Consider the following 23,095-nt stretch of genomic DNA (forward strand, 5'->3'; position numbering starts at 1 on the left):
CATCTTGTAACAAATATAAGCATTGTGGATTTTAATAATTCATTGCAGATAGTCTGATCAATATTCTTTTTTATCCTATTGTATACAGATTAAAAAATGTTATTACTGAAAAGCAATGCACATAAAAAAGAGACCACGCAATGTAATTAAACAGCATGGAAAAGGAGGTGATGTGTCTGCACGGATTTATGTGGTTTTTATTTTCCTCCTCCCACTTCCTTGTAGTGAATCAGGCTGCATTCTTGAAAAGTAAGTGGAAAATTCATCTTCTGAATTCTTTCCAAAACAATGAAATCTCAAAGTGACTCTTTTTTATCTGTACAGCATTCAAGCACTGATTAATACTCCAAGAGAACAGAGTGAAACTTTTCTACATGACACTATATAAGGTGTACTCCAGAGACTACAGCTAAGACCCTATGACAGCTTACTATTCAGCTTTAGTCTTTTACACAGATAAATTTTTAATGCCTTTTGTTTATTTAGTTACTTAATACACTCAATGTTTGCTAAAAATGGGAGGAGCCAATCTTAAAATATAGAGGCGGAACCCAGGACAACAGGGTACCTGAAGACATAGAACTTATGGCAAATCATGAAGGTAATTTTCTGTGTTTGACTTAATTTTTATCTTGCAAACTTACACTGCATTCAGTGGACAATTTAGGAGTAGTTAAATACTCACTAATCTACATGGTTTTGCAGACACAAATCTAGGACTAGCTGCTATTAAACCACTTTTCAAAACACAAACTTAAGTACCTGTATGAAGGTTTCAGTGAACCCTTAAAGAGGTGACTTCCTAAACCTTCAGCATCTTCTTTTTTAAATTCTCTAAGTTGTATACAGTAAACAGCAATTAGTAAGTCCTAGTAAACAGCAACTAGTAAATATACTGCCTACAGATATTACAGTCTTATATTAGAAATATGAAAGCACCCACTTATAGGAACAAAGATTCGCAATTGCCCCTACACCATCAATCAGTTTCACAGATTTTCAAAGTGGTTTATCTCCTGATACAGTGAGTCAGATTAAAGTACAATCTCAGATTAAAACACTTTCCACATTGATGCAAAAAGTGACATTGATTTAACTTACAGATATTTCAGATTTTCAAGGTCTTCAAATGCCCCACTAGGTATTCTTTTTATTTGATTGTTGTTTAGAAGTCTATAGAAAGAAATAGACATTTATTTTAACATATAGGAACAATAGGGGGAAAAAATTAATAGTATTAATAGTAATAAAATTAAGAGTAATAGAAGTATGGTAGCAGTAAAAAGAAAACTTAAAAATATCCAAAACAAAATGCTTTCCTCCCTACCAGTATCCATTAGAAGGAAGCTTTCACAGCTGCTCACTCACTACCTTGCAGGAAAAAATGCTGAAAAAATCAGACAAAAAAAAAAAAATCTAAAAGCTGAAATAATGTGGCTTTTTGTAAGTATCTGAAATGAAGATGAAAGGGAAAAAAAAAAATAACACCTTGGTCTCAAGTTATAAATTGCTTTGAAATAGATAATGATATTAACAAAGATTTATATTAACAGGTGCATTAAAGTAACTTTTAACAAAGATTTGTATTAGCAGGTGCATTAAAGTAACTTTTCTTAGATGTTTCTTAGTAATATTCTGCATACTGGGACCTTTACATAAAACAGGATTTTTACTCATCTGTTATGCACTGGTTTTACAAATAAAAGGGAATTCAAACTTAATGAAACCTGTCTTTACTGGGGCTTGTGGATCTCATCTGAGTAGACAGTTAAAATTTAAGGTTGGATAGCTAACAGAATAATTCAAAACTGGGTATCAATTACAGAGTTATGATCAAAGGTGACTGAAGTAGGGAAAGCTAGTAAAAATGTCTCAGTAGCATAGATTTGGACAATATACTTTGGAGGGAAAGTCCTACCATTTCTTCTGTGTGAATATAGAGTACGAGAAGTCTTAGTACATTTACTGTTATGTGCTCGCAGGATAAATAGATAATGGTGATCCAAAGCTCACTGATATCCCTACTGTATTTCAGTTCACACACTACTTGTGCTTGAGGAAAGTCAAATTTGCAAAGTGCTAATTCCTTTTCATACCTGTTTGTATATTAGAGAAGAGAAACATACATGCATTTGTTTTAAAAGTGAAGTTTGAAGGACGGAGAAAAGAGATACCAAGTTAAAACTAGAATACAGTTTATAAAATGTCTTTCAGAAAACATGGTCTTTCCTCCATAAATGGTAACAAAGACCTTGATAAAAGGCAGCTGAGCAGGAACAAAACCTTCCAACTTCTGCCATGAACACATAAGAATACAAAAGTTCAAATCATTTGACTTAGTCAAATATATTGTAACCACAACACATTTACACATCTGAGCCTCTGAACAACTTTGTCGTAACTCCATGATTTATTAAGCGATATTCCAAAGTTAACAAAATTTGGAAAAAAAAATGTAGTAAAGGTCTATAATTTTCATACTTCCAATTAAAGTATGTTAATAAAATATTAGGATGTACATAATTTCCTTTTTTAATATACATATACCTGGTTTTGCTTTCAAACACTTTGGCCCTAAACCCTAAATCCGTCAGCTCTGTAAGTAATACAGATGAAATTTGTAAAACTACTTACCTGTGATAAGTGAGCAAATTTGGCACATTATCAAAATGATCATATTAAATCAAAAGGGGAGAAGGGCCTTAGGGTTGAAAAAGAACTTACAGTGTGTTCAGGTTTTTAAGCCGTCTAAACTCTCCAGGCTGGATTTCTTTAATCTTATTAAATCTTAGGTCTCTGTAAAAATAATGAATAAAGAAATAAGAATCATGTTATTAAAACATCTGTGCATTTTTTTCATACAAAAAACTGAACTAAGCACAAGTATTTTGTGACAATGATGATAAGGTTCCATGCTTAAGCCACAGCTTTTGATCAAAAGAGAAGGTAAAACCAATTCAAACACTGTTTAAGAATTTTAAGCAGATAACTGACCAAATCCGTCCTCAGCAGTCAATGTTGTAGGCTGTACCTAAGTTGAACATGTGGTCATGAAGGATGCTCTCTTCCATAGTGACGCAACTTGTAATGGGATGTTGAATTGTATTTCACTAAACTGAATTTTCTCCACATTTTAAAAGCTGATTGTAAATAATACAGTAAATAAAAATGTTTTTAAATAAACAGATACAGAAAAATTTGGATCAGTGAAAAAGCTCAGGAAAAAGCAAAAAAAAAAAGAGACAGCTTTCAAGACTTTCAAGTTACTCCACTCTTTTGGTTTGAGGCTTTAGTGCTTTATGTTGTCCTACTTTATAAACCTGTAAATCCATCTGCTCATAGCTATTTATTTTCCTATTTAATTTTATTTTCTCTTAAGATTTTTATATGGTTTTACCATCATCAGTTTCCTGCTAGATCTATAGCTTAATGACAACTTCTCCAAGAAGAAGGGAACTGATTTATCAAGTGAGGTGGTGCACTGAGAGCAGGGACCTTAGTATCTGGAAAGGAAACAAAAGTGAAGCAAGCAGAAAGTAACTACAATCTGAAAGACTGATCACACAGTGCTCTGTTCTTCCTAGAACACATACTCACCAACTGCTTTCAAAAAGTGGGACATAAATATGTCATAATTTCAATCTTTACATCAAAACCTGTCCTAATTAAAACATAAATATGCACTGCATTTTAACAGCTAGTAAGTCTCTCTGGAATTTGGTACTTAATCAGATGGAAGACAGAAAAGCAGACAAAAAGTTAGCTGCATACTAATCCCATATAACCCCACTGACAGAGGCTGTATATAATGGGGGGTATAGTTGCCTGAAGTCTTTTTCAAAAAGCACACTTAAGCATCATTCCTCTTGAATCATCCCACCAGGGCTTATCCAGCTCAGGAATAATGGTCTGAGAAAGACTTCTCTACATAAGTGGTTTAGGATGTAGCCTATTGTTCATTGTAAGGAAAGGATTAGATGTTGTGTTTGCATTACACTCCACCAAAATATTTGATCAGTAACGGGAATAAAACTGCTCACTTATAATACAGGAAACACACATGTCCCTGGGGAGAAAGAGATGCTGCCTATGAGATACTGAATCTCAGGTTATGAGATTTCTAAACAAGCACTGGATGTCTCAGCCTGCACTGAGACAGAGCTGTACAGCAGATCCCCCTGTAAGCACCACTGGGCATGACATTCCATTTTATTGGGAGCTTTTTGTGTTTACTGGAAGCTTATTGTGTTTCAAGAGAGCATTTCATTTTTTATAAAAATAACCAAAACTGCAAACCAGAGTATTTTTTAAAAGCCTCAAAATACCATTACAACTAGCAATAATTAGCTTCTAAACAGCATGGGACTTCTCAAATTGTTTGGATTTTGTTGTTTTTTTATGGTTGTTGGTTGTTTGTTTTTAAAGTTTCACAATTACAAATACATCTTTACCCGAAGTAGGTATAGAGAGAATGCAGAATGTCTTTTTGGATATAAAAGACTGTACATTTGCCCATATGAAAAGCGTGCCTATTCCTTACAGCAAACTGAAGCTGACAAATAAGTACATAACTTGGATGAATGCAATGGAGGAGCCAGGCCTCTGAGTCAGCATCAAAATGAGCACCCTTTTGATGTGTCAAATCCATTCTGCAGTAACCTACTAGGATAACCAGGGATTAGCAACACCGATCAAAATAATTTATTTTACTATCACTGTATATACTGATAGCTTATACCAACTCTTTCACTATTGCCTTTCTCATATGAAGTTGTCATGACTAAATAATATATCATGTTTGACACTCTATCCATTCATTTTTATCCTGCATAAAAGTACCAAAAAAGAGCTATAATAAAACATAGCACTCAAATTTTCTCTAGAGCCCAGTGCACTTCATATCTGTAAGTAAAATATGTCATTGAAAGCTATGATGTCAACAATTATCTTTTTATGAAGATTAAGTCTATGTTTTGTTTAAAGCTAGTACTACAATTAAATTAAACTTGGAGAAAGAACAATGTTAATCTTACTAAAAGGTAGGATATGATTTTGGTACATTCCTTTAAAGGGGAGCTCTTTCTTCAAAGGAAGGAAAACTTCTAAGTGTTAACTTGAAGTTTTTTCATTAATTTTTCAGCACAAAATCCCCCAAAATAAAAAGTGAAAGAGATCACAAATGCTGCTCAAAATAAAGAACACAACTTTCTTGTTCTCTAAACTAACAGAATTATACTTCATGAGATATTTCTTGTACACAGAAGATGAAAGATGTTAGGTCATAACTGTCTGAAGAAGAAATTCTGTCAAACTGCCTTATTTTCCTTTTATAACAGGATAGTCTGCCACATAAATTACTACATATATTAATTTGAGGGGTTTGATACCACTAATTTACATAAACTAGAGAAATATTGTTTATAGCAAATCTCCATAAACTGTAAACAAAATGATAGGGGGAAAGAGGATAAGTGAAGACTACTTATTGAACTGAAAGGTTGTATCAGGTAGAATTGGGCAAAGATCTGCCACAAGGCATTAAATATTTTAAGACAAAGGCAATAGAAGAAAACATAACCTGATGAAGTTTGCAAGTGTTGGCAATTTTGGAGTAGATGCAACTATTCTAGAAGTTGAGATCAGAGAAAAGCCTGAAGTTCTAAATCCCTGAGAAGTGGAAATAATTAACTGAAGAGCAGTGAGTCAGGGAAGAATCAGACAGACATCAGTCCTTTCAAAGTTTCAGGTTTCAGTAGGTGACCAAAATAAAACCAAACAAAAAATTAAAACCATCAGTCAACACTGCCATACAATTGTATGGAGGGGAAAAAAAAAAAAAAGTATATTCCGTACTAAACAGAAGCAACATTTCTCAGGCTTCAAATGTCATCCTCCCATGGTACAGTCCATGTGTCCAGCTTACGAGAACTGACTACATTTCAAGGGGATAGGAGAAGAGCTCAGAGGAAAAGTGTAACAGCAACCAGAGAACTGGGAAACATCTCCTCAGAAGGTGAACAGCAGGAACAAGGACTGTGTTAGACCGAAAAATGAGTAAGGGTAGCTCAAACAGGCTATTATGATCGCAGTCTTCGAAGACATTTGCGTTGTTGAAATAATGTGTGGTTAATCAGCATGTTGAGGTTTATTGTCCCTTTTTTCCCAGACTAGCTGTTGCTCAACTATGCCACCACATGACTTTTTACTCAAAAAAAGAAAAACAAACAACTGTTCCCTGTCCAGCCATTTCTCTCTCAGCTTTTTGTTCCCCATTCTGCTCTTACAAACTGACTGCACCCTAGCTGTAAGCTGTGCTTCAGGGCTCAGCAAGCCTGACTTCCACTGACCAGCCGAGTGGTACCAAAAGGTTAAAACAGCAGACCAAGAGAGTCCACCCAGGTGCTGACTGTCATTTTTAACCTCCCTAATCTCTAAACAATAAATGAAGCAACCAATAAAAACTATGCAAACACCTATGATGATGGCATGGGATTTCAGGGTACTCTAATGACTTTTGTGTGATGATTCAAACCTAAATGTTATGCATTCAGCTTTTCAAATAAAAAACTAGTACACCTACCTCCACACTCAGATTGTCTCCTTTATTATTTATTTCAGAGTGAAAATATTTACGTCTTAAAATTACACCTAGACAATATAATAATACTTTTAGGAAAGAGTATGCTACTAATGCTTTCTTGTATTGAATTATTTCAGCTTGTGGTCCTGTAAGCATCTTTCTTTGGGGAAAATCTGCCTGATGTCCCAAAACATTTTCTAACACTGCTATCTCAGCTCCCGTTCATAGCCACACGAAGACTCATGACAACAAAAATTAATGTTCCCTCCTACATAAAAGCCCTAAAACTTGTCTGTCAGTTCACAAACAAAAACACCCTAAATGGTTACCACTTTCGTCCTTCTTACCACCCTCCACAGGTTAAGAATTTAAATTGCAAAAATAGCCAGACTTCAACAGAAGCTAAACCCATCACTTTGAAGCATTACATCTCCCATGAGTAACACAGAGCAACATGTCAATGATGCCAAGTAAACTGCATACTGTCAGGATTGCTTTCCTGGCCCCACATCAGTCATCTGCTCCATGCTAATTCATGGAGTGTGACCAGGAAATGTTCAGCAGAGCGCGAGGCTGCATGGGCCAAGAACGTGCCAGGGAGCACGCTGACAATTTAGCGATTGGATGCCCCTGAGAGTTGCATTCCAGTGCCTGGGAACGATTGAGGTCCCACAGCACTGTGTTCAGCTGTGGGTCAGGAACTGCGCCAAGCAGGACACAGCAACAGGGGTGCACATACACAGTTGCTTAGCAGTCTTTCTATGCACCATTATGTGAACAAGACTTTGTGAAAATCTTCATGATCTAGATGCATGGCATATAAATAAAAACAATACTTGTATGTTTCATTTTCTGAGACAAAGCAAACAAGAACTGTGCTGCAGACACTTTTTGTCTGGATGAAAACTAATTTTGTTCCTAGTAAATTAGTTATTTGAGCTAACTGTGTCCGTCTGTTCCCCCCCTCCCTTAAGACTACCTATTCTTAACACCAGTAAACTGCATTGAAAATTAACCTGTAACAATACTTTTATCTAGCTAAACACAGTGAAAACTTCTAAATATGTAAATAATATAAAACATTTACACATCTTCTATTGTCCCATACAATCTAATGCTTCCAGGGCAGCTCCGGGCACTCCAGAATGGCCTATGTTTAAAGCTTGCACTGACAGTGTGCAGTAATGAAAACCGTGGGTTCTCTGTTAACACATCCTGACGGGCACATCAACATTTGGGCTGTAAATTCACTGCAAGTCTACAAAATAATAGTTTATAAAATAAATACATGGTAAAAGGCATTAAAAAATATTTGGAATATGAAAATCATAAAGGATACACAGAAAATAATATAGCTTTCAAATTCACCGACCTTAAACATCAAGCTACTTACAAGCAAAGTCAATTAAAAAAGTGCTATAGCCCTTTTTGAAATATAGGACTCCCTTTTAGAGAAGTTACTTGCTCAAAACAAGCCATGCACTGAAATGAAAACTGTAGAGTTTTCATTAAAAAAAAAAACAACCAAAAATACATAAAGCGCAATTTCCCTTTATTCCTTTGTTTTTTAATTGAAAAAAAACATATGGAGGAAAGCTAAGGTTTCATATTTCATCACTTTTATAAAAGAATAGACTTGGTGTACTTTAATAATCTTCATTTAGATTCCTTCTTGCATATGTTTGACTTTTAAAGATTCTGTAGCTGCATCAAACTAAGAAAAATCACGAACTATTCTAAATCAAACTGTTTTAGAGTATGGCTGCCTATTTGTGTGCTCCTGAAATGCACCTCACGAAGTGTCAGCCTATGGATCAAGCCGCAGATACTCAACACCAAAACAAGTCATCCAAATCATCACCCCATTGATGATAAGCTATTTGATGCCAAGTAATAAGCCTTCACTAATCAGCAGCTAACACAAAAGGTGTTGTCCTAACCAGGGCAAAGAGGCAAATTCTTTATGAAGAATTGTTGGAGCAGCAGCAGGAAGGAGGACATCAGAGCTTCTCCTCTGCTTGTTCCACCCCAGGCATGTCCTTCTCACCTCGGTCTGCTGACAAGGTACCCTGCCACTTACTATGGTTTGGATGATTTCCCTGAGATCCCTTCACTGCTATAGAAAGAGTATATAGGAAATGACTTTCTATTTTTTCAATTTTAATTTATGTCAGAAAAAATGCTCATGACACAAAAACATTATATTAAAATCTAATAAAAAAGGAAAACAAAAAAATAACATTATGCTACTGCTTCATTCATAGCCATGTTTCTCTACATATACACATAAAATTAGCCAATTCTAACATGGACATAGAAACACTGTATAATGTGATGATTTAATTAAAAACATTCATCTTGTGACATAATATATATATGCAAAGCATAGCATCAGGACATTAGTGAAGAATATTAAGTGACACACTATCTGACAGAAATGCTGCAGTTACAGAGATTTCAAATCTCTTCAACTACAAGTATTCTTATCCTTTTTAAAGGTTGGGCAAGATTTTTATTATGCACAATCTTCTAAGAATTTATTCTAGTGCACTTAAATCTGAATATAAAAGTTTTCAGAATATTAACTTTAAGTAAAATATTCCTAATAGCAAAGACAGCTGAAAACAGAATTTTGGTTACCCATCTGCCATTTTCCTGGCAATTGGCTGGAAATGAAATAAAAAATAAAACTGAAGGCTCATTTGCTCGGGTGTACAATAAGATTTACAAAATGTAACATGACGAAATAGTTCCCAGCTTTATCAGCTAGAATCACCAACATACTTCCCAAATAGTATGTGCAAATTCTTAAAGTAAGGGAGAAAACTTCGGTTGCTTTGAACAAGTTTTGTTCTATTATCAAAAAAATGCTTGAGAAGAGATCTCTACGTACAAATAGAAATTTTAGGTGTGATGTGCAATTTCATCTTCTGTTTATAGCCCACCTGAGTTTGATAAAGATCAGTGCAAAAATAAGCTATCATTCCTGTTTCCCTCTTAGTTTAAACCTTAAGTAATTTCTTTATTTGTTACTGTTTTCATTCTTGAGACTGGCTAGTCCAACCAAGCATTCACTGCATCCACTGACCCGAAAATACTGACACCACTTCTGGTGTAGACCTGGTGTTCCACATCACCTGTTTCCAAACTTTAGAAGGTCCCTTTAAGCATTCGGTAATCTCCCAGCATTTATCCAAAGTTCTTGGCCAAAAATGAAAATATTCTGTTGCTTTGTTAATAATGTTAGATGCAATCAACAGAACGATCTAAACACCAAAGTTACACTTTTTAAATTTGCTGTGAAGGACTGTTTTCCAGAGTACTGCTCTCAGATGTAATAAATCACATCAATACGTACATGCTAAGGAACACTACATGAAAATAAGACTAAGCGAAACAAACAAAACTAATTCCACAAAAAAGGAATTCCAAGTTTCTCCAAATACAGTATCCATCAAGACTGAGTAAAGCCAAAGCATCAGATTTGCTATTGGTAAACTAGAACAATGTATTTAAACTCAGGTTTATAAGATCTTCATTTTTATTAGCCCATAATATTGAAGGCATCTTATTTTATACTTTATGCCAAAAATATCTGTGTATCTTTTAGCAATGGACAAGAAAAAGGCAATGTGCATGAAATCAGCATAGTGGTATAATACACTGATGTTTGAAACATGATGTCAACACATTACTGGCTTCTATTATATCTTCGTTAAAAAGAAAAATACTGAAGCATTTACCAATGAGATGAAAGTTTGATGTTTACTAACAGTGAAGTATCTCATTAACTTGCTTCAAGGGTTAACCAATACTTCAGCATTGATTTAGGACATAAATTCAGAGATATTTCCTCAGATAAGTAAAATCATCACAGCAGCAAATGGAAATATCTGAAAGGATACCACTGTCTTAAGTATCTTCAAAACTTAAAGGTTCTCAAATATGAAGTGTGTATCACAAAAGAACAAGCCCTGTGCCCAACCCCCTGCCTCAACAATAGACACTTTCAAAAGGTTCAGTGAACACTATTTAAAGCTTAATTTTTCATTTGTATGTGATTGTAAACTGTATGAGAACATGAGCTTTATTACTTTGACATTAAAGGAGGTGCCTTTGGTTTGGTAAGAATTGGCAGGAATAATGCAAACTACTTTCAAAGGATGGATTTCTCATTTTTACAATGTTCTGATACTGAGAGATATAAAAAGTCTAGAAAAGATGCATATGTGAAAGACAATGCACTCTTACTCATCTTATCCACCAGTAAGGCTCATAATGAAATGCTGATTGGCAACAAGAAATGACCAACCAGAAAAAGAACAATTCCTTCAGCTGTGTGGTACACACTGAATCTGGAAAAAAAGTGCAAGCTAGTTAATCTCCTTTTCCTTTAAAAAAAAAAAGGGAGCAATTTAACAGATTATTAATTTGTAGATCTATTAGACTGAATAGTTTAATAATTTAAGCTAAAGAATGACAAAAATCACTTGTTTAGCTCTGTTCAGATGTTTTAATACGGTAGGAATCATCACTGGCAAATTCAAAAGAACAAAATAGGAGAAAAACATTATTTTTTTCTGTTGAAGATTAATTACTAACCAGCAGAAATAATCTATACCATAAATGCCAAACTACTATGTTTCTCAACACAGAACAAAAGATCTGCAAATGCCAGCAAGACTACATTGCTTATGTCTACTTTACTCTTACTCTTTTTTCATTCAAGGTCATCCCAGCAGGAAATGAAAAACAGCCATCAGCATAGTAAAAACATTCAAACAGAGCAGAGCATGAAAATTGCACAAAAGAGGTTATATAATCAAGTCAGTGCAGTAACTGGATGATGTCAATGGCACTTTAATGCTGCTTTAACTACTGCCCTGTAAAAAAATGTGTCACTTTGTTGAACAAACAAAGAGAAAGCCACCACTTTAAAAAAATAAAACCAAACCCCACTTTCGGCTATAGCACTACTTACAGTAATCCTTACTGCTAGCAGCATAACATTTTCTAGAATACCAGAGGAACCAAGATTTTTTTTCCCCTGGTTTTAAGATTTAGGCCTAGTGATTCTTTTATAAACAAAATTACATTGTTCTCCTTTTTCTTGGCAATTCATGTTTTCGATTAATTTTTCCCCAGTGTAGATTAATAGATACAATATGCGATTTTCTCTACCTTACATTGAGAAATATTTTATTATGTGTACATTAGCCTCAGCACATAAACTAAAGTGACTGCATTTTTAGATGGGAAACTACAATATAATTCTTGCATAGCGAATGGGTATCATAGCCAATAATATTTAGTATACCATAATTTTAGTAAAAAAAGTAAATTGTACGATCAGAAAAAATATTGAAATCTGCAGAACAGGATGCAAGACATTTGGCAGTACTCACCTTGATCATAAAACCATGCTTATAAAAATATGAAGAACTCAATTTGGATGACCTATCAATTATCTAATAAAAATGATACCCGATTTGCACAAATACGTAAGATTCACTGAAAGAGACTGCTAGTTTAGAAGTCTTTAAAAATGTATTTATCAGGTATAGCTTTGATGAATGGAGAGCTTAGTTTAGCCTTCTCCAAGAGCTAAGGATTTGTTTTACCTAACAATTATTTTGCCATTAGGGTTGAAAGGATAACATTTAAATGTGAACTCAATGAAAGCAATACAGTATTGTCTTACTAAGTCTGTAGATCCCTCTGCTGTCCTTGTTGCCAATTTTTCCAAGCAGCTATGCAGTACCATTAATAGAATTCAAGTGGGATTTGTTCGTTCAAAGTTTTCGGCATGCAGGCTTAATTGTCAAGACTTATATATGGATATTTTACTCTAGCATGATTATGACTCTGTCTCATGCAGCCTTAGAGTCTTCCAAAATCCTTTCACTAAATACTGCATTTTGCAATCAGAAATTTCATGTTATAATTGCTTCTAATTCTCATGCTATCTTAAAAAAAAAAAAAGGCAGAAAACAAAAAACTAGAAAACTTCAATGACAAAACCAAAACTCAAAAAAAAAGAAACCTCCCCTTGAAATAGTATGGGCAGAATTCAAAACGATGTAATGCTATTTCTGCAGTCTGAAGTAGTAACAAGGAAAGGCAAAATCTGTGTTCATTCCTCTCAGGGGGATCTGTTTCTAAAACCAAATAATGAAAAGGTTGTTAACAGTACGGCCATATGATTAATTACTGATTATTTTTGACAGAAATATCCTTGGGAATGGGTTGCCTTCTTGTCCTGCATTTCTGCCATGCCCAATAAAATAGGGCAGGCACGATAGCTGCACATGAGTGCTGTGCTAACACACATACATGACAATTAAAGTCTTGGATCAACCAAAGAGCTAACTAACGGTTGGCACAGTCTGTATTGCCAAGAACTAGTGATACATCAAAATACTTTCAGAGAATTAGCAACAGGTGGAGATGCAACCTCTTATCAGTTTCCTTTTCAATATTTATTATTTCAACTGTACATTTCAATTAAAATAAAAAAAACAAAACAAAAAAAAAAAAAAAAACCAACAAAGATACCAAACAGGGAAGCTGAGTAGCTTATGACACACCATGAACCACTGAAACAAACGCAGTAACATAAATACTGCTTTTACGCTATAGTAATAAATTAGTCTTCCCCCCTTCACCATCTACCATTTTGCAAAATAAATACTGCTTCTGCACTTCTCTGCCTCACAGGGATGCGTAAATCTAAGCTCTATATCCATGAAACATTGATATTCTCAGAAGAAAGAACTGAAAGCCAGAAAGAAACATTATCATCCCCTGACCTTCCACACAAGACAAGTCACGTAACAGTAGAGAAGTTCCTGTCTTAAGGCAACTATTGCTGTCAGAGCTGAATGATCCCTTTGAGAAAAATATAAAACTGTGATTCAAAAAGACCATGAATCAAGCACAACCTAATGACTTGCTATTCATTCTAGTAGTTAACTATATTTGCTGTTAAAAATTGGATAGTCTCACTGTGCTTCCAGGGTCAGTGTGTTTATTTTCAGTCTCTGCTGACTAGAAGTAAGCAGCTATAAGTGAGGTGCAGCATTGACCATTTTTCTTAAAACAGGTCCAGAGGAGTAAAATACTGAAATTCATACTTTTTTTTTTTCAGAAGTTCTTAAAGATTTAGAAATTAACAAATAAGTACTAAAACTTCAAATAGGAAGGCAGGCAGGAAAATATACTCAGAAATCATTGTAATTTTTCCCATTTTGTTCTATGGCAAATGAGTTCTTTAATTCTTTACTGTCAAAAAAAAAACGGATGCAGGTGCAATGCAAGTACATGAGTGTGCATATTCATAAGAGAAAATCCACACTGATATAAAAGAGTCACCTGCATTTTACCAGAGTGAGTGCCAGAAGTTAGATCGCTTCTTAAGCCTCCTTCTAGCTCTGACACATCAGCCCCTCTCCTACAGGAGTACCCAGCTGGGTACCCACCAGCCCTGGACAAGTTTCAATGGAGAGCTGAGGGCAATGAGCTCTACAGAAGATCCTACACCTGAAAACAGTGATGTGAGTGAGGGTTGTGAAAGAAGTAACAAACTGTGCAGGTAAACTATCCTAGTATGGAAGCGTGATTTCCCCACCAAAGCAGTTTTGGGGACTTTTCTTTCTTCGGGGCAGGCAGCCTCACTGATCCACTGCATGTTAATTTACATCATATTTATTATACTAATGAATAATACCCAGCATCTACAATGTCAATGAACTTAATGAAGAATACCCATTTTGTCTCTTTCAATTCAAAAAGAAGTTTTGCAATAGATCAACAACAAGCCAAAGGATGTGGAAATTTGGAAGAATTATTGCACCTAATAATAAGATCTAAATTTGACTTAAAAGCCTTTATTCGTTGTAAATCTATGCATCAGTATTCCGTTTCTACTAGGCAGAATTTATCAGAATGTATTTCCAACCATTACCTACTATCCAGCTATTTCCAATACAGCAATTGCCATTAGATTCAGACTCAGAGGTGGGTTTAGAATTTATCCGGATACTTGTTCTTATAGAATGTCAAGGACATTCACCTATTAATATGAAAAGCAGTACTGGCTTTTAAGAGTAAAAACAAAAACCCAGGTACTCTTAACACTTGGATGCAGACCAGCTTCCCGGTTTCAGCCAAAGCGACAGCTCTCCCACTTCATGGAAAATCCCAGGTCACCTCACTGAAAAAGCTAGCTCTGGGAACTGTATTTTCTGCTTCCTGAGGTTAATATCAGGCTGCCAGAGCATTTAAGTTAGATATTTTCTTGCTCTGCCTCCAGCTCCTCCTGCTCCTGCAAAGCAAACTCGGAAGAACTGGGAGGGACAGTGCTGCATTAGAACTCCTCTGGTACTTATCTCCTCATTCCTCATCAGTGCAGATGGCCTCGGCACAGGCATCTGTGCATTCCTGTCTCTTGGGAGAAAGAAGCTGCCTTCTGACTATGAAAAGCAATGGAAGCAGCTACTAGAAGAAGACATTCAACCTTAAAAGTACCCAACTAAATTTCTGGGAGGGAATCTCTGGGAACAGCGATTGTTCCTTCCTTTTCCTTCTTGCTATATACATCCTAACATCAATATCAAAATTACAAAAAAAAAAAAAAACAAAACAAAACGATTAAAGCAATTTTAGAGCTACTACTCATTTCCAACTCCTGCTTCCTAGTCACTGCAGAACAGGTTACCTTACTGAATGAAGAGAGTAAATAAAAGATTAATAATAAATATTATGCTTTCAACATTTTTATCATATTCTGTAACAGGAATCAATCGGCACCCATCTCACTTTACCTCGTATTCCAAAAGTAGAACTGAACTAAATGATATGCCTACAACTTCAATTCTATGATTCTTTTCCTGCACATTTCTATCCTCTTTTCACTACCAAAATTAGATCTGGATTGACCAGATTAAGAAAACTTGGAAAATTGGAATGCAGCAAAATACAGATGTGTCTGAAATTTCCATGTTACCAGTCTTATCTGTGTTAGTTATTTTAGACTCCAGTGGCCATAGGAGATCATATCTATTTTACTTTAAGTCATGTACCGTCTTCCTAGCAGTTCTCATATTGGCAGTAGTAAGTTAATAATTCATTAGAAAGCACTTTTTGATATGTCTGTAATTATGTTATCATGTTAACAAAATACTAAGAAATAGCAGAAAAAAAAAAAAAAAAGCATAAACCACTTTTAGATGGAAAAGATTTTACACACATATTGTTCCTAAGGCCAAAAAGTTCATTTCTGAGTGTAAGCAAAGACAATTCTGTATTACTTCAGCTTAATGCCATTTTTGAAGTCAGAAATAAATCTGGTTTTTTCCACTTCGAACCCATTTCAACCTTCATCCTTCTTTCACCCCCTATCAGTTACAAACTATCACTCAGGCCATATATCATCTGGGCTACATGGGGAACAGCTTCACATGCTTGCCAGTAACATATCATAACAAAAGTGGGCTCTCAAAGGTATTTCCTAGTGTTCAGATGGAACGAAAAATGCTTTCAGCCACATGCATATGCAAAAAATCAAGGGGGGGAAATTAAAATATTTGATTAGTGTTACCAAAGTAGAATGAAAATACTAGAAATGTCTTTTAAAGATTAAATTATACACAAACATGCCTTTAGGAAAATCGTATCATTATCATCTCATATCGCATAATAAATACCTAGTCTGGCAACTCAACAGACAGGAGGCTAATTAAAAATTAATTTGTGGAAGCTAAAACTGTAAACATTCCAATGTAAGACATCCACTTTGGCTGCGAGGCTGGAGCAGCAGGCTCAGGGGAGCATGGAGCAGGGATATGTGGCTCTCACTTCCCCAGCAAGGAGGGAAATTAGAAGGGGACTTCTGCAAGGAGGGCTCAGCGGCATTTACAGTCCAGTCCTTTGTGTGCACTGAACCTGGCCTTTCAAGTTGTATCACAGATTTGGCTTATTTTTACGGTTTTCCATGATAGCAAGCTTAGTTCAGTGAGGCCCCAGGGCAGTTTTAACAGGCTCCCTCAGGAAACGGTTCCTCCTTCCTGCAGCCTGCCAGGCCACCTCTTCAACAGGGCAACATGAGTGACCACAGACATCACAGGCCACAAAATCTGGGAAATGATTCAGAGTGAAACCAATGTTTTCCCAATGTTTATTATTCAGCTAACTCTGTGAACTGACTGTGAAGATGAGTAAGCAACTATTGCTAGCACCCAGCAGCCAAAACAAACCTTAAGTACCACTCACAGGGTGTTTCTGGGTTGTTGTTTTTTTTAACTGCCAAGAGGTACAATCTCTATTTGGCAACAGAAAACTTGAACAAAACAAGTAGGTGCATACTAGCATTGAGACACTAAATAGACCAGCTAAGTACATTAGACTATTTTCTTTTAATACACACCTTTTCTTTTAATTTCTTTTATACACCTTTTCTTTTAACTCACCTCTAAAAGAATAAGTTTGAGTACTATTTGCAGTCAAAAATTAAAAAAAATAAATCTTAGTTTCATAAGCAGATATATCTACTAATTATTTTTCATCTTTGAATAATAGATTCTTAGAATGTTTTTACCCAAAAACATATATTTACGTATCTTGAAAACGTACAAATTATTAGTCCTCTGCTTGACTAAGAGGACTGCTTAAAAGCCAGTGAAAAAACTCTTTCCCACAGATATTATTCACCAAATTCACCTGAAGAATCCTCTTGACCCACAGCTAAAGCATCGTTGTAACACTGGTTAGTCATACAAATATACCCCCTGATCCAGAGGCATACAAATGCCAATTTATGGCTGGGATTTCCACAAATATTTAAGCTACCTTAAGCAGAATTTAAGAAGTTGAAGAGTGCAATCCACAGACCCAGCAGTTAACCTCTTAAACCAAGGAATTTCTACTGGTGAAGTTTCCTCAGGCATCAGCTCTGCTATCAGTCATGGCCGAAATCTCGCCTGAGATTTTGTACTTGCTCTGATCTCTGGAGGGACAAATGTTTCCCATGTCCAAACCACAGGGTTAAAGAAAAGGCTAAGCTGAATGGACATTTTACTTCACACCCTCTTTGGAGCTTTGTCAATATTCAGTTAAAAATGACAGATTTATGGAATTAAAGAGACACCAACCAAGAGAGAAAGAAAATGCAAATTTTAAATCCACAAATGCATTCAACAATTTTTTTCAAATCCTGACACAACTGGAAATTTCTTATTTCTTACATCTGGGACCAGATCTTAAAAAGAATTTATTTCATGAGCACCTACCATCACGTCCAATTATCTCTAAAGTTCAAAGTTAAAAAATAAAATCAATTAATTCCACCCTAATCACCTGCCTGTTTTAAAATGACTGTTTTGTTTATACTGTTCAGAAGATTGGCTCTTGAAAAAGTGAAATATCCCTTTAGACATATAAGGATATTTTCAAAGAAAAGTCAACCTACAAAAGCCAGCAAGCAAATAAAAGGTATTATAATATTCAAGGATTCTATAAATGCAGATTCTACTTCAGATAACAGGCTACGATGTATTTATTATTATAGGCTAATGATGAGATTTAAACATCTGACAAACATTTTACCAAGATTGAAAAATAGTTTTAATCCAACCTGATATTGTTGAATCGTGAATCATAGAATCATAGAATATTTAGGGTTGGAAAGGACCTTAAGATCATCAAGTTCCAACCCCCATGCCATGGGCAGGGACACCTTGCTCTAAACCATATTACTCAAGGCCTCGTCCAACCTGGCCTTGAACACTGCCAGGAATGGAGCATTCACAACCTCCCTGGGCAACCTATTCCAGTGCCTCACCACCCTAACAGGAAAGAATTTCCTCCTTATATCCAATCTAAACTTCCCCTGTTTAAGTTTTAACCCATTACCCCTTGTCCTATCACTACAGTCCCTAATGAAGAGTCCATCCCCTATATGCCCCCTTCAGATACTGGAAGGCTGCTATGAGGTCTCCACGCAGCCTTCTCTTCTCCAGGCTGAACAGCCCCAACTTTTTCAGCCTATCTTCATATGGGAGGTGCTCCAGGCCCCTGATCATTCTCGTGGCCCTCCTCTGGACTTGTTCCAACAGATCCATGTCCTTTTTATGTTGAGGACACCAGAACTGCACACAATACTCTAAGTGAGGTCTCACGAGAGCAGAATAAAGGGGCAGGATCACCTCCTTCAACCTGCTGGTCACACTCCTTTTGATGCAGCCCAGGATACGGTTAGCTTTCTGGGTTGCAAGCACACACTGCTGGCTCATGTTCATTTTCTCATCGACCAACACCCCGAAGTCCTTTTCCGCAGGGCTGCTCTGAATCTCTTCTCTGCCCAGCCTGTAGCTGTGCCTGGGATTGCCCCGACCCAGGTGTAAGACCTTGCACTTGGCATGGTTAAACTTCATGAGGTTGGCATCAGCCCACCTCACAAGTGTGTCAAGGTCCCTCTGGATGGCATTCCTTCCCTCCAGCGTATCAACCGAACCACACAGCTTGGTGTCATTGGCAAATTTGCTGAGGGCGCACTCAATCCCACTGACCATGTCAGCGATGAAGATGTTAAACAAGACCGGTCCCAACACCGATCCCTGAAGGACACCACTCGTTACTGGTCTCCAAGCGGACATTGAGCCATTGACCACAACTCTTTGTGTGCGGCCATTCAGCCAGTTCTTTATCCACCGAGTGCTCCATTCATCAAATTGATGTCTCTTTGAATGCCAAACAACAACTGGTTCTTTCTTTGATGAATAAGGGATTACGAACACATGCCACGGAGTTAAAAACTGACCTACATAATATACCTGAGTACCTGAATGTATGCATTGTACAGAAGTTATTTGCCTACCTCTTATACCTGTTCTCTAAGTGCTGCTCATGTTGCAAGTTCATAAACAGTGGAAAACTTAACCTGCACTATCTAATGTGTTTGGTATACCCACAAAATTCTTCAAAAGAAAATTATATTTTACATCAATCGATAGATATCTTCCATGCAGGTATGACTGTTATAAAGATTGTCATTGAATACCAGGGGGTGTTCTTATTTTATTATAAAGCTTGCTTTCTGCCACTTCATTAAAGTGCCGAACTGTTCAACTGGAAATCGCCAATAAATACTGTGTCTCAGGCTATTTCTAAATTGTAGACATTATTTCTTACATTTCCAATTCTTTTATTAAATTATTTACATGCAAGATGTATCCAGAAATCATAGAATCACAGAATAGTTTGGGTTACAAGAGGCCTTAAAGATAATCCAGTTTCAGCCCCTCCTGCCATGGGTAGGGACTCCTTCTACTAGACCAGGTTGCTCAAAGCTCCATCCAACCTGGTACTGAACACTTCCAGGGATGGGGCAGCCACAGATTCCTTGGGCAGCCTGTTCCAGTGCCTCACCAGCCTCATAGTGAAAAATTTCTTTCTAACATCTAATCTAAATGTCCCCTTTGTCAGTTTAAAGCCATTCTCCCTTGCCCTATCACTACCTGAACTTGTAAAACGGCCCGTTCCAGTTTTTCTGTGGGTCCCCTTCAGTTACTAGAAGGCTGCTCTAATGTCCAGATTCTTCTACTCTCCAGGCTGAACAAGCCCAACTCTCTCAGGCTGTCTTCACAGTGCTCCAGCCCTCTGATCATCTTCAACGCCCTCCTCTGGACTGCTCCAACAGGTCCACCTTTATGGAACATAAAAGGCCTCAAAAAGAAAATGTCCACTCCAATAAGAACACAAAGTTGACACAATATAAAACATCTCAGAAAAATACATAATGGAAGAATTACAGCGATTTCTGTCTATACTTTCAAAACTGTTGTTTACTGAATCAAGAAATGTGTCAACACGTATCAAAATTTTAGAAATTTTAGGTAATTTAGCTCACTGATAGAATACTCAGGAAAAAGAATTTTCCTGAGTTTTAAAAGTTGCATTAAATACAGTATAGGAAAAGTTTCTATGCTGAGAAAGGTCTTTGGAAACCTTTAATAATTGCCTAGTAGCAATTATTTACACACCTGACAACTATGTCCTCAATCTTCATGTAAAACCTGCTTATCTATACACAAAGTCTAACTAGCAATCATTTTAATTGATTTTTTTTAGCTGATTCTACCCCCTACATGGGTGCTGTTACACTTAAGCTTTGCTCAGGCCAATAAAATTAAATCAGAAAGCTAATGAGTTGAGTCTGGCCAGAACAAACCCCCTATTCTTGCAGTCCTATTGCAGCTCTGCAGTTCTTCTTGCTCAGTGGAAGTCTGCCCCTTTTTTTGGCACTTAAAACCACTCTGTAATCAGATGTTGAGAATGTTACCTAAGTCAAAGATCTGACTTTTATGATTCAGTTTTTATCTTTAAAAAAAAAAAGCAACAAACCAAAAACTACCTTAAAATACTCCCACCTCTCAAATTTTCAGGGAGATTATCAAAATGTCATCAAACATAAACTGTTTTCTTGAACCCAAATTAGTTAACTCAAAGAGTAACAAAATAGCCTTAAAAGGAATCCTGCTTTGATAGGCAGCTTTGCAGCAGCAAGTCAATTACTGTGGGGTTTTTATAAATGTATGCCACACCATCACACTGTTGTTCCAGCTTCTTACATTACCTTATCAGACAATGTAATATGGAATTTATCTGTGTTTATGTTGAGTTTTGAATGGCTCACTAGTTATCTGTGCACCAGAACATACACTGCCTCACATTTTTTCCAAAATATTTTTGAAAAATTAAAACATTAATTAAAATTCAAAACATTATAAGACATCAATTCAGACACGCTTAAAAGATCTGAATGTTGATGACAGATGGCATCTGATTATAAGGAAATTTGTCTTGTTCTCATGATAATCAAGCATTAAATAACCACAAGTTATCAAAGAGTGAGATTTTATATTGAAGTGGCTTAATAAAACCATATAAAACCAAAATATTTAGCTTCTCTAGAGCATGGTGGGAATTGGACAGAGGCTATAAGCCTCTGAATTTAACTGTTTTGAGAAGCTGAACTGAATTACATGCTGCACCAGGTATGATGCTCACACTGCCTGGATGTAAGTCAAAGCAAGCATGGACTCGTTAATTCTGTAGTTTTTCTCCTATGAAGGGAACCAGCAGCCATATGGCCAATAAATGGATAATAAATCCATCAGTTTGGCTAACTCAATGCAAATAGCTTGATACTTAACAGTCATCGTCCTGCTCACCAGAAACAGTCATTAGGTAAGGTAATGCTGTGTACTAAGTAATGTTCTTTTCCTTTTTTAAACCAGCCAGGCAGGGAGCAGACTGTTGTAACAAGTGATTTAGGGGGAAAGAATGCTGAAAGAAAATGTTTCCGAAAGATTCGGGAGTGGCAATTGGAAAAAGAATAAAAGATCTGAAAATCTGAGCAACAACAGATCACAACTAAAAAAAAAAGGTGCAATGTCACAGTCCTTTGGATTTAAAAAGGTATGCTCATTGTTTTGCTTAGTAAAACAACTCAGGAAAAACAAAACAAAATAACAAAAAAAAAAACAACAAATAAGAGAGAACACTACATTGCACCAAACTTCACAGTTTTCATTCTAGCAACTTTCACAATGTTCAGGAAGCCATGCCAGGCACTGCACAAACTCTTCAAGGTCCTAATCTTTACTAATCTTTGTAAACAAAAAAATATACAAAGCAGATAAAGCTGACACTCCACATTGGCCTCTCGTGTTTCTCCGGAAGTTTGAAAATCTTTGATTTTTTTGCAATAGATTAAACATACTTTTTTTTTTTTTTTTAAAGAACAGATTCTCATTAGCAACAGTAATAATTCCATACCAAAAAGAAATCAAATTTGGCAGCCTGATAAGCAAAGGAAGGAAAAGGAAATACTTGAGTCATTCCATTCCAGCTCAGCCAGCTCCCATTGCACCATCTCTTTGGATTGTCTTGAAACTTTGCCCATGTTTGCAATAATGAAGCCTGTAAAACTATTTTTGTAATGTTTTGTTTTTTTTATCAAATCCAAACGGAAGAAACTATAAAATTGTTGTTGATAAATAGAAACAACTATAGGATTTAACTTAGTTGTTTCTATTTTACTGTATATAGATACACACGCAGAGGCACAGTACATATAGCATGTGTGTATATAAACACAGGCACACACACAAGTACTTAAAATACCAACTTATTTTTATATATAAACTTCTCCAGAAATACAAGCAACTATAAACATTTAGCTTGTGTGATAATAGATTTTAAATATCACATAAATGGAGATTTTCTATAAGTGAAATCTTAGCCTGTAAGGCTTCCTGGAAAGAGACTCAGCCAATGTCCAACCCCAGGAAGAATCAGAAGCCTGGGGATTACTCATGTATACAAAGGTAAGCATAAGTTCATATTTGTGAGACCTAAGGTGTACAAAATATTAAATATTTGATCACAAAATAATATACGAAGTGGGGAAAAATACTGTAAACAAATACAATAAGCTTTGAAAGCCTCAGAAACTTG

At 36.0% G+C, this 23,095-nt stretch overlaps 1 protein-coding gene across 1 annotated transcript in view; it reads right to left on the reverse strand.

Annotated features, from left to right (window-relative positions):
* Positions 1-23,095, reverse strand: part of PXDN (peroxidasin) — a 92,421-nt gene that overhangs the window by 59,970 nt on the left and 9,356 nt on the right. Inside the window, exons 2-3 of the mRNA XM_061357549.1 lie at positions 2,725-2,796; positions 1,102-1,173 (exon numbers count right to left, since the gene is read on the reverse strand). Coding sequence (XP_061213533.1) covers positions 1,102-1,173; positions 2,725-2,796 — 144 coding nt within the window. The remainder of the gene's footprint in view (positions 1-1,101; positions 1,174-2,724; positions 2,797-23,095) is intronic.

This window comes from Neopsephotus bourkii, unplaced genomic scaffold, assembly GCF_033783945.1.
Source record: "Neopsephotus bourkii isolate Nb327-2 ecotype Australia unplaced genomic scaffold, CSIRO-AGI_Nbou_v1 NB_908, whole genome shotgun sequence".
NCBI classification, from domain to species: Eukaryota; Metazoa; Chordata; class Aves; order Psittaciformes; family Psittacidae; genus Neopsephotus; species Neopsephotus bourkii.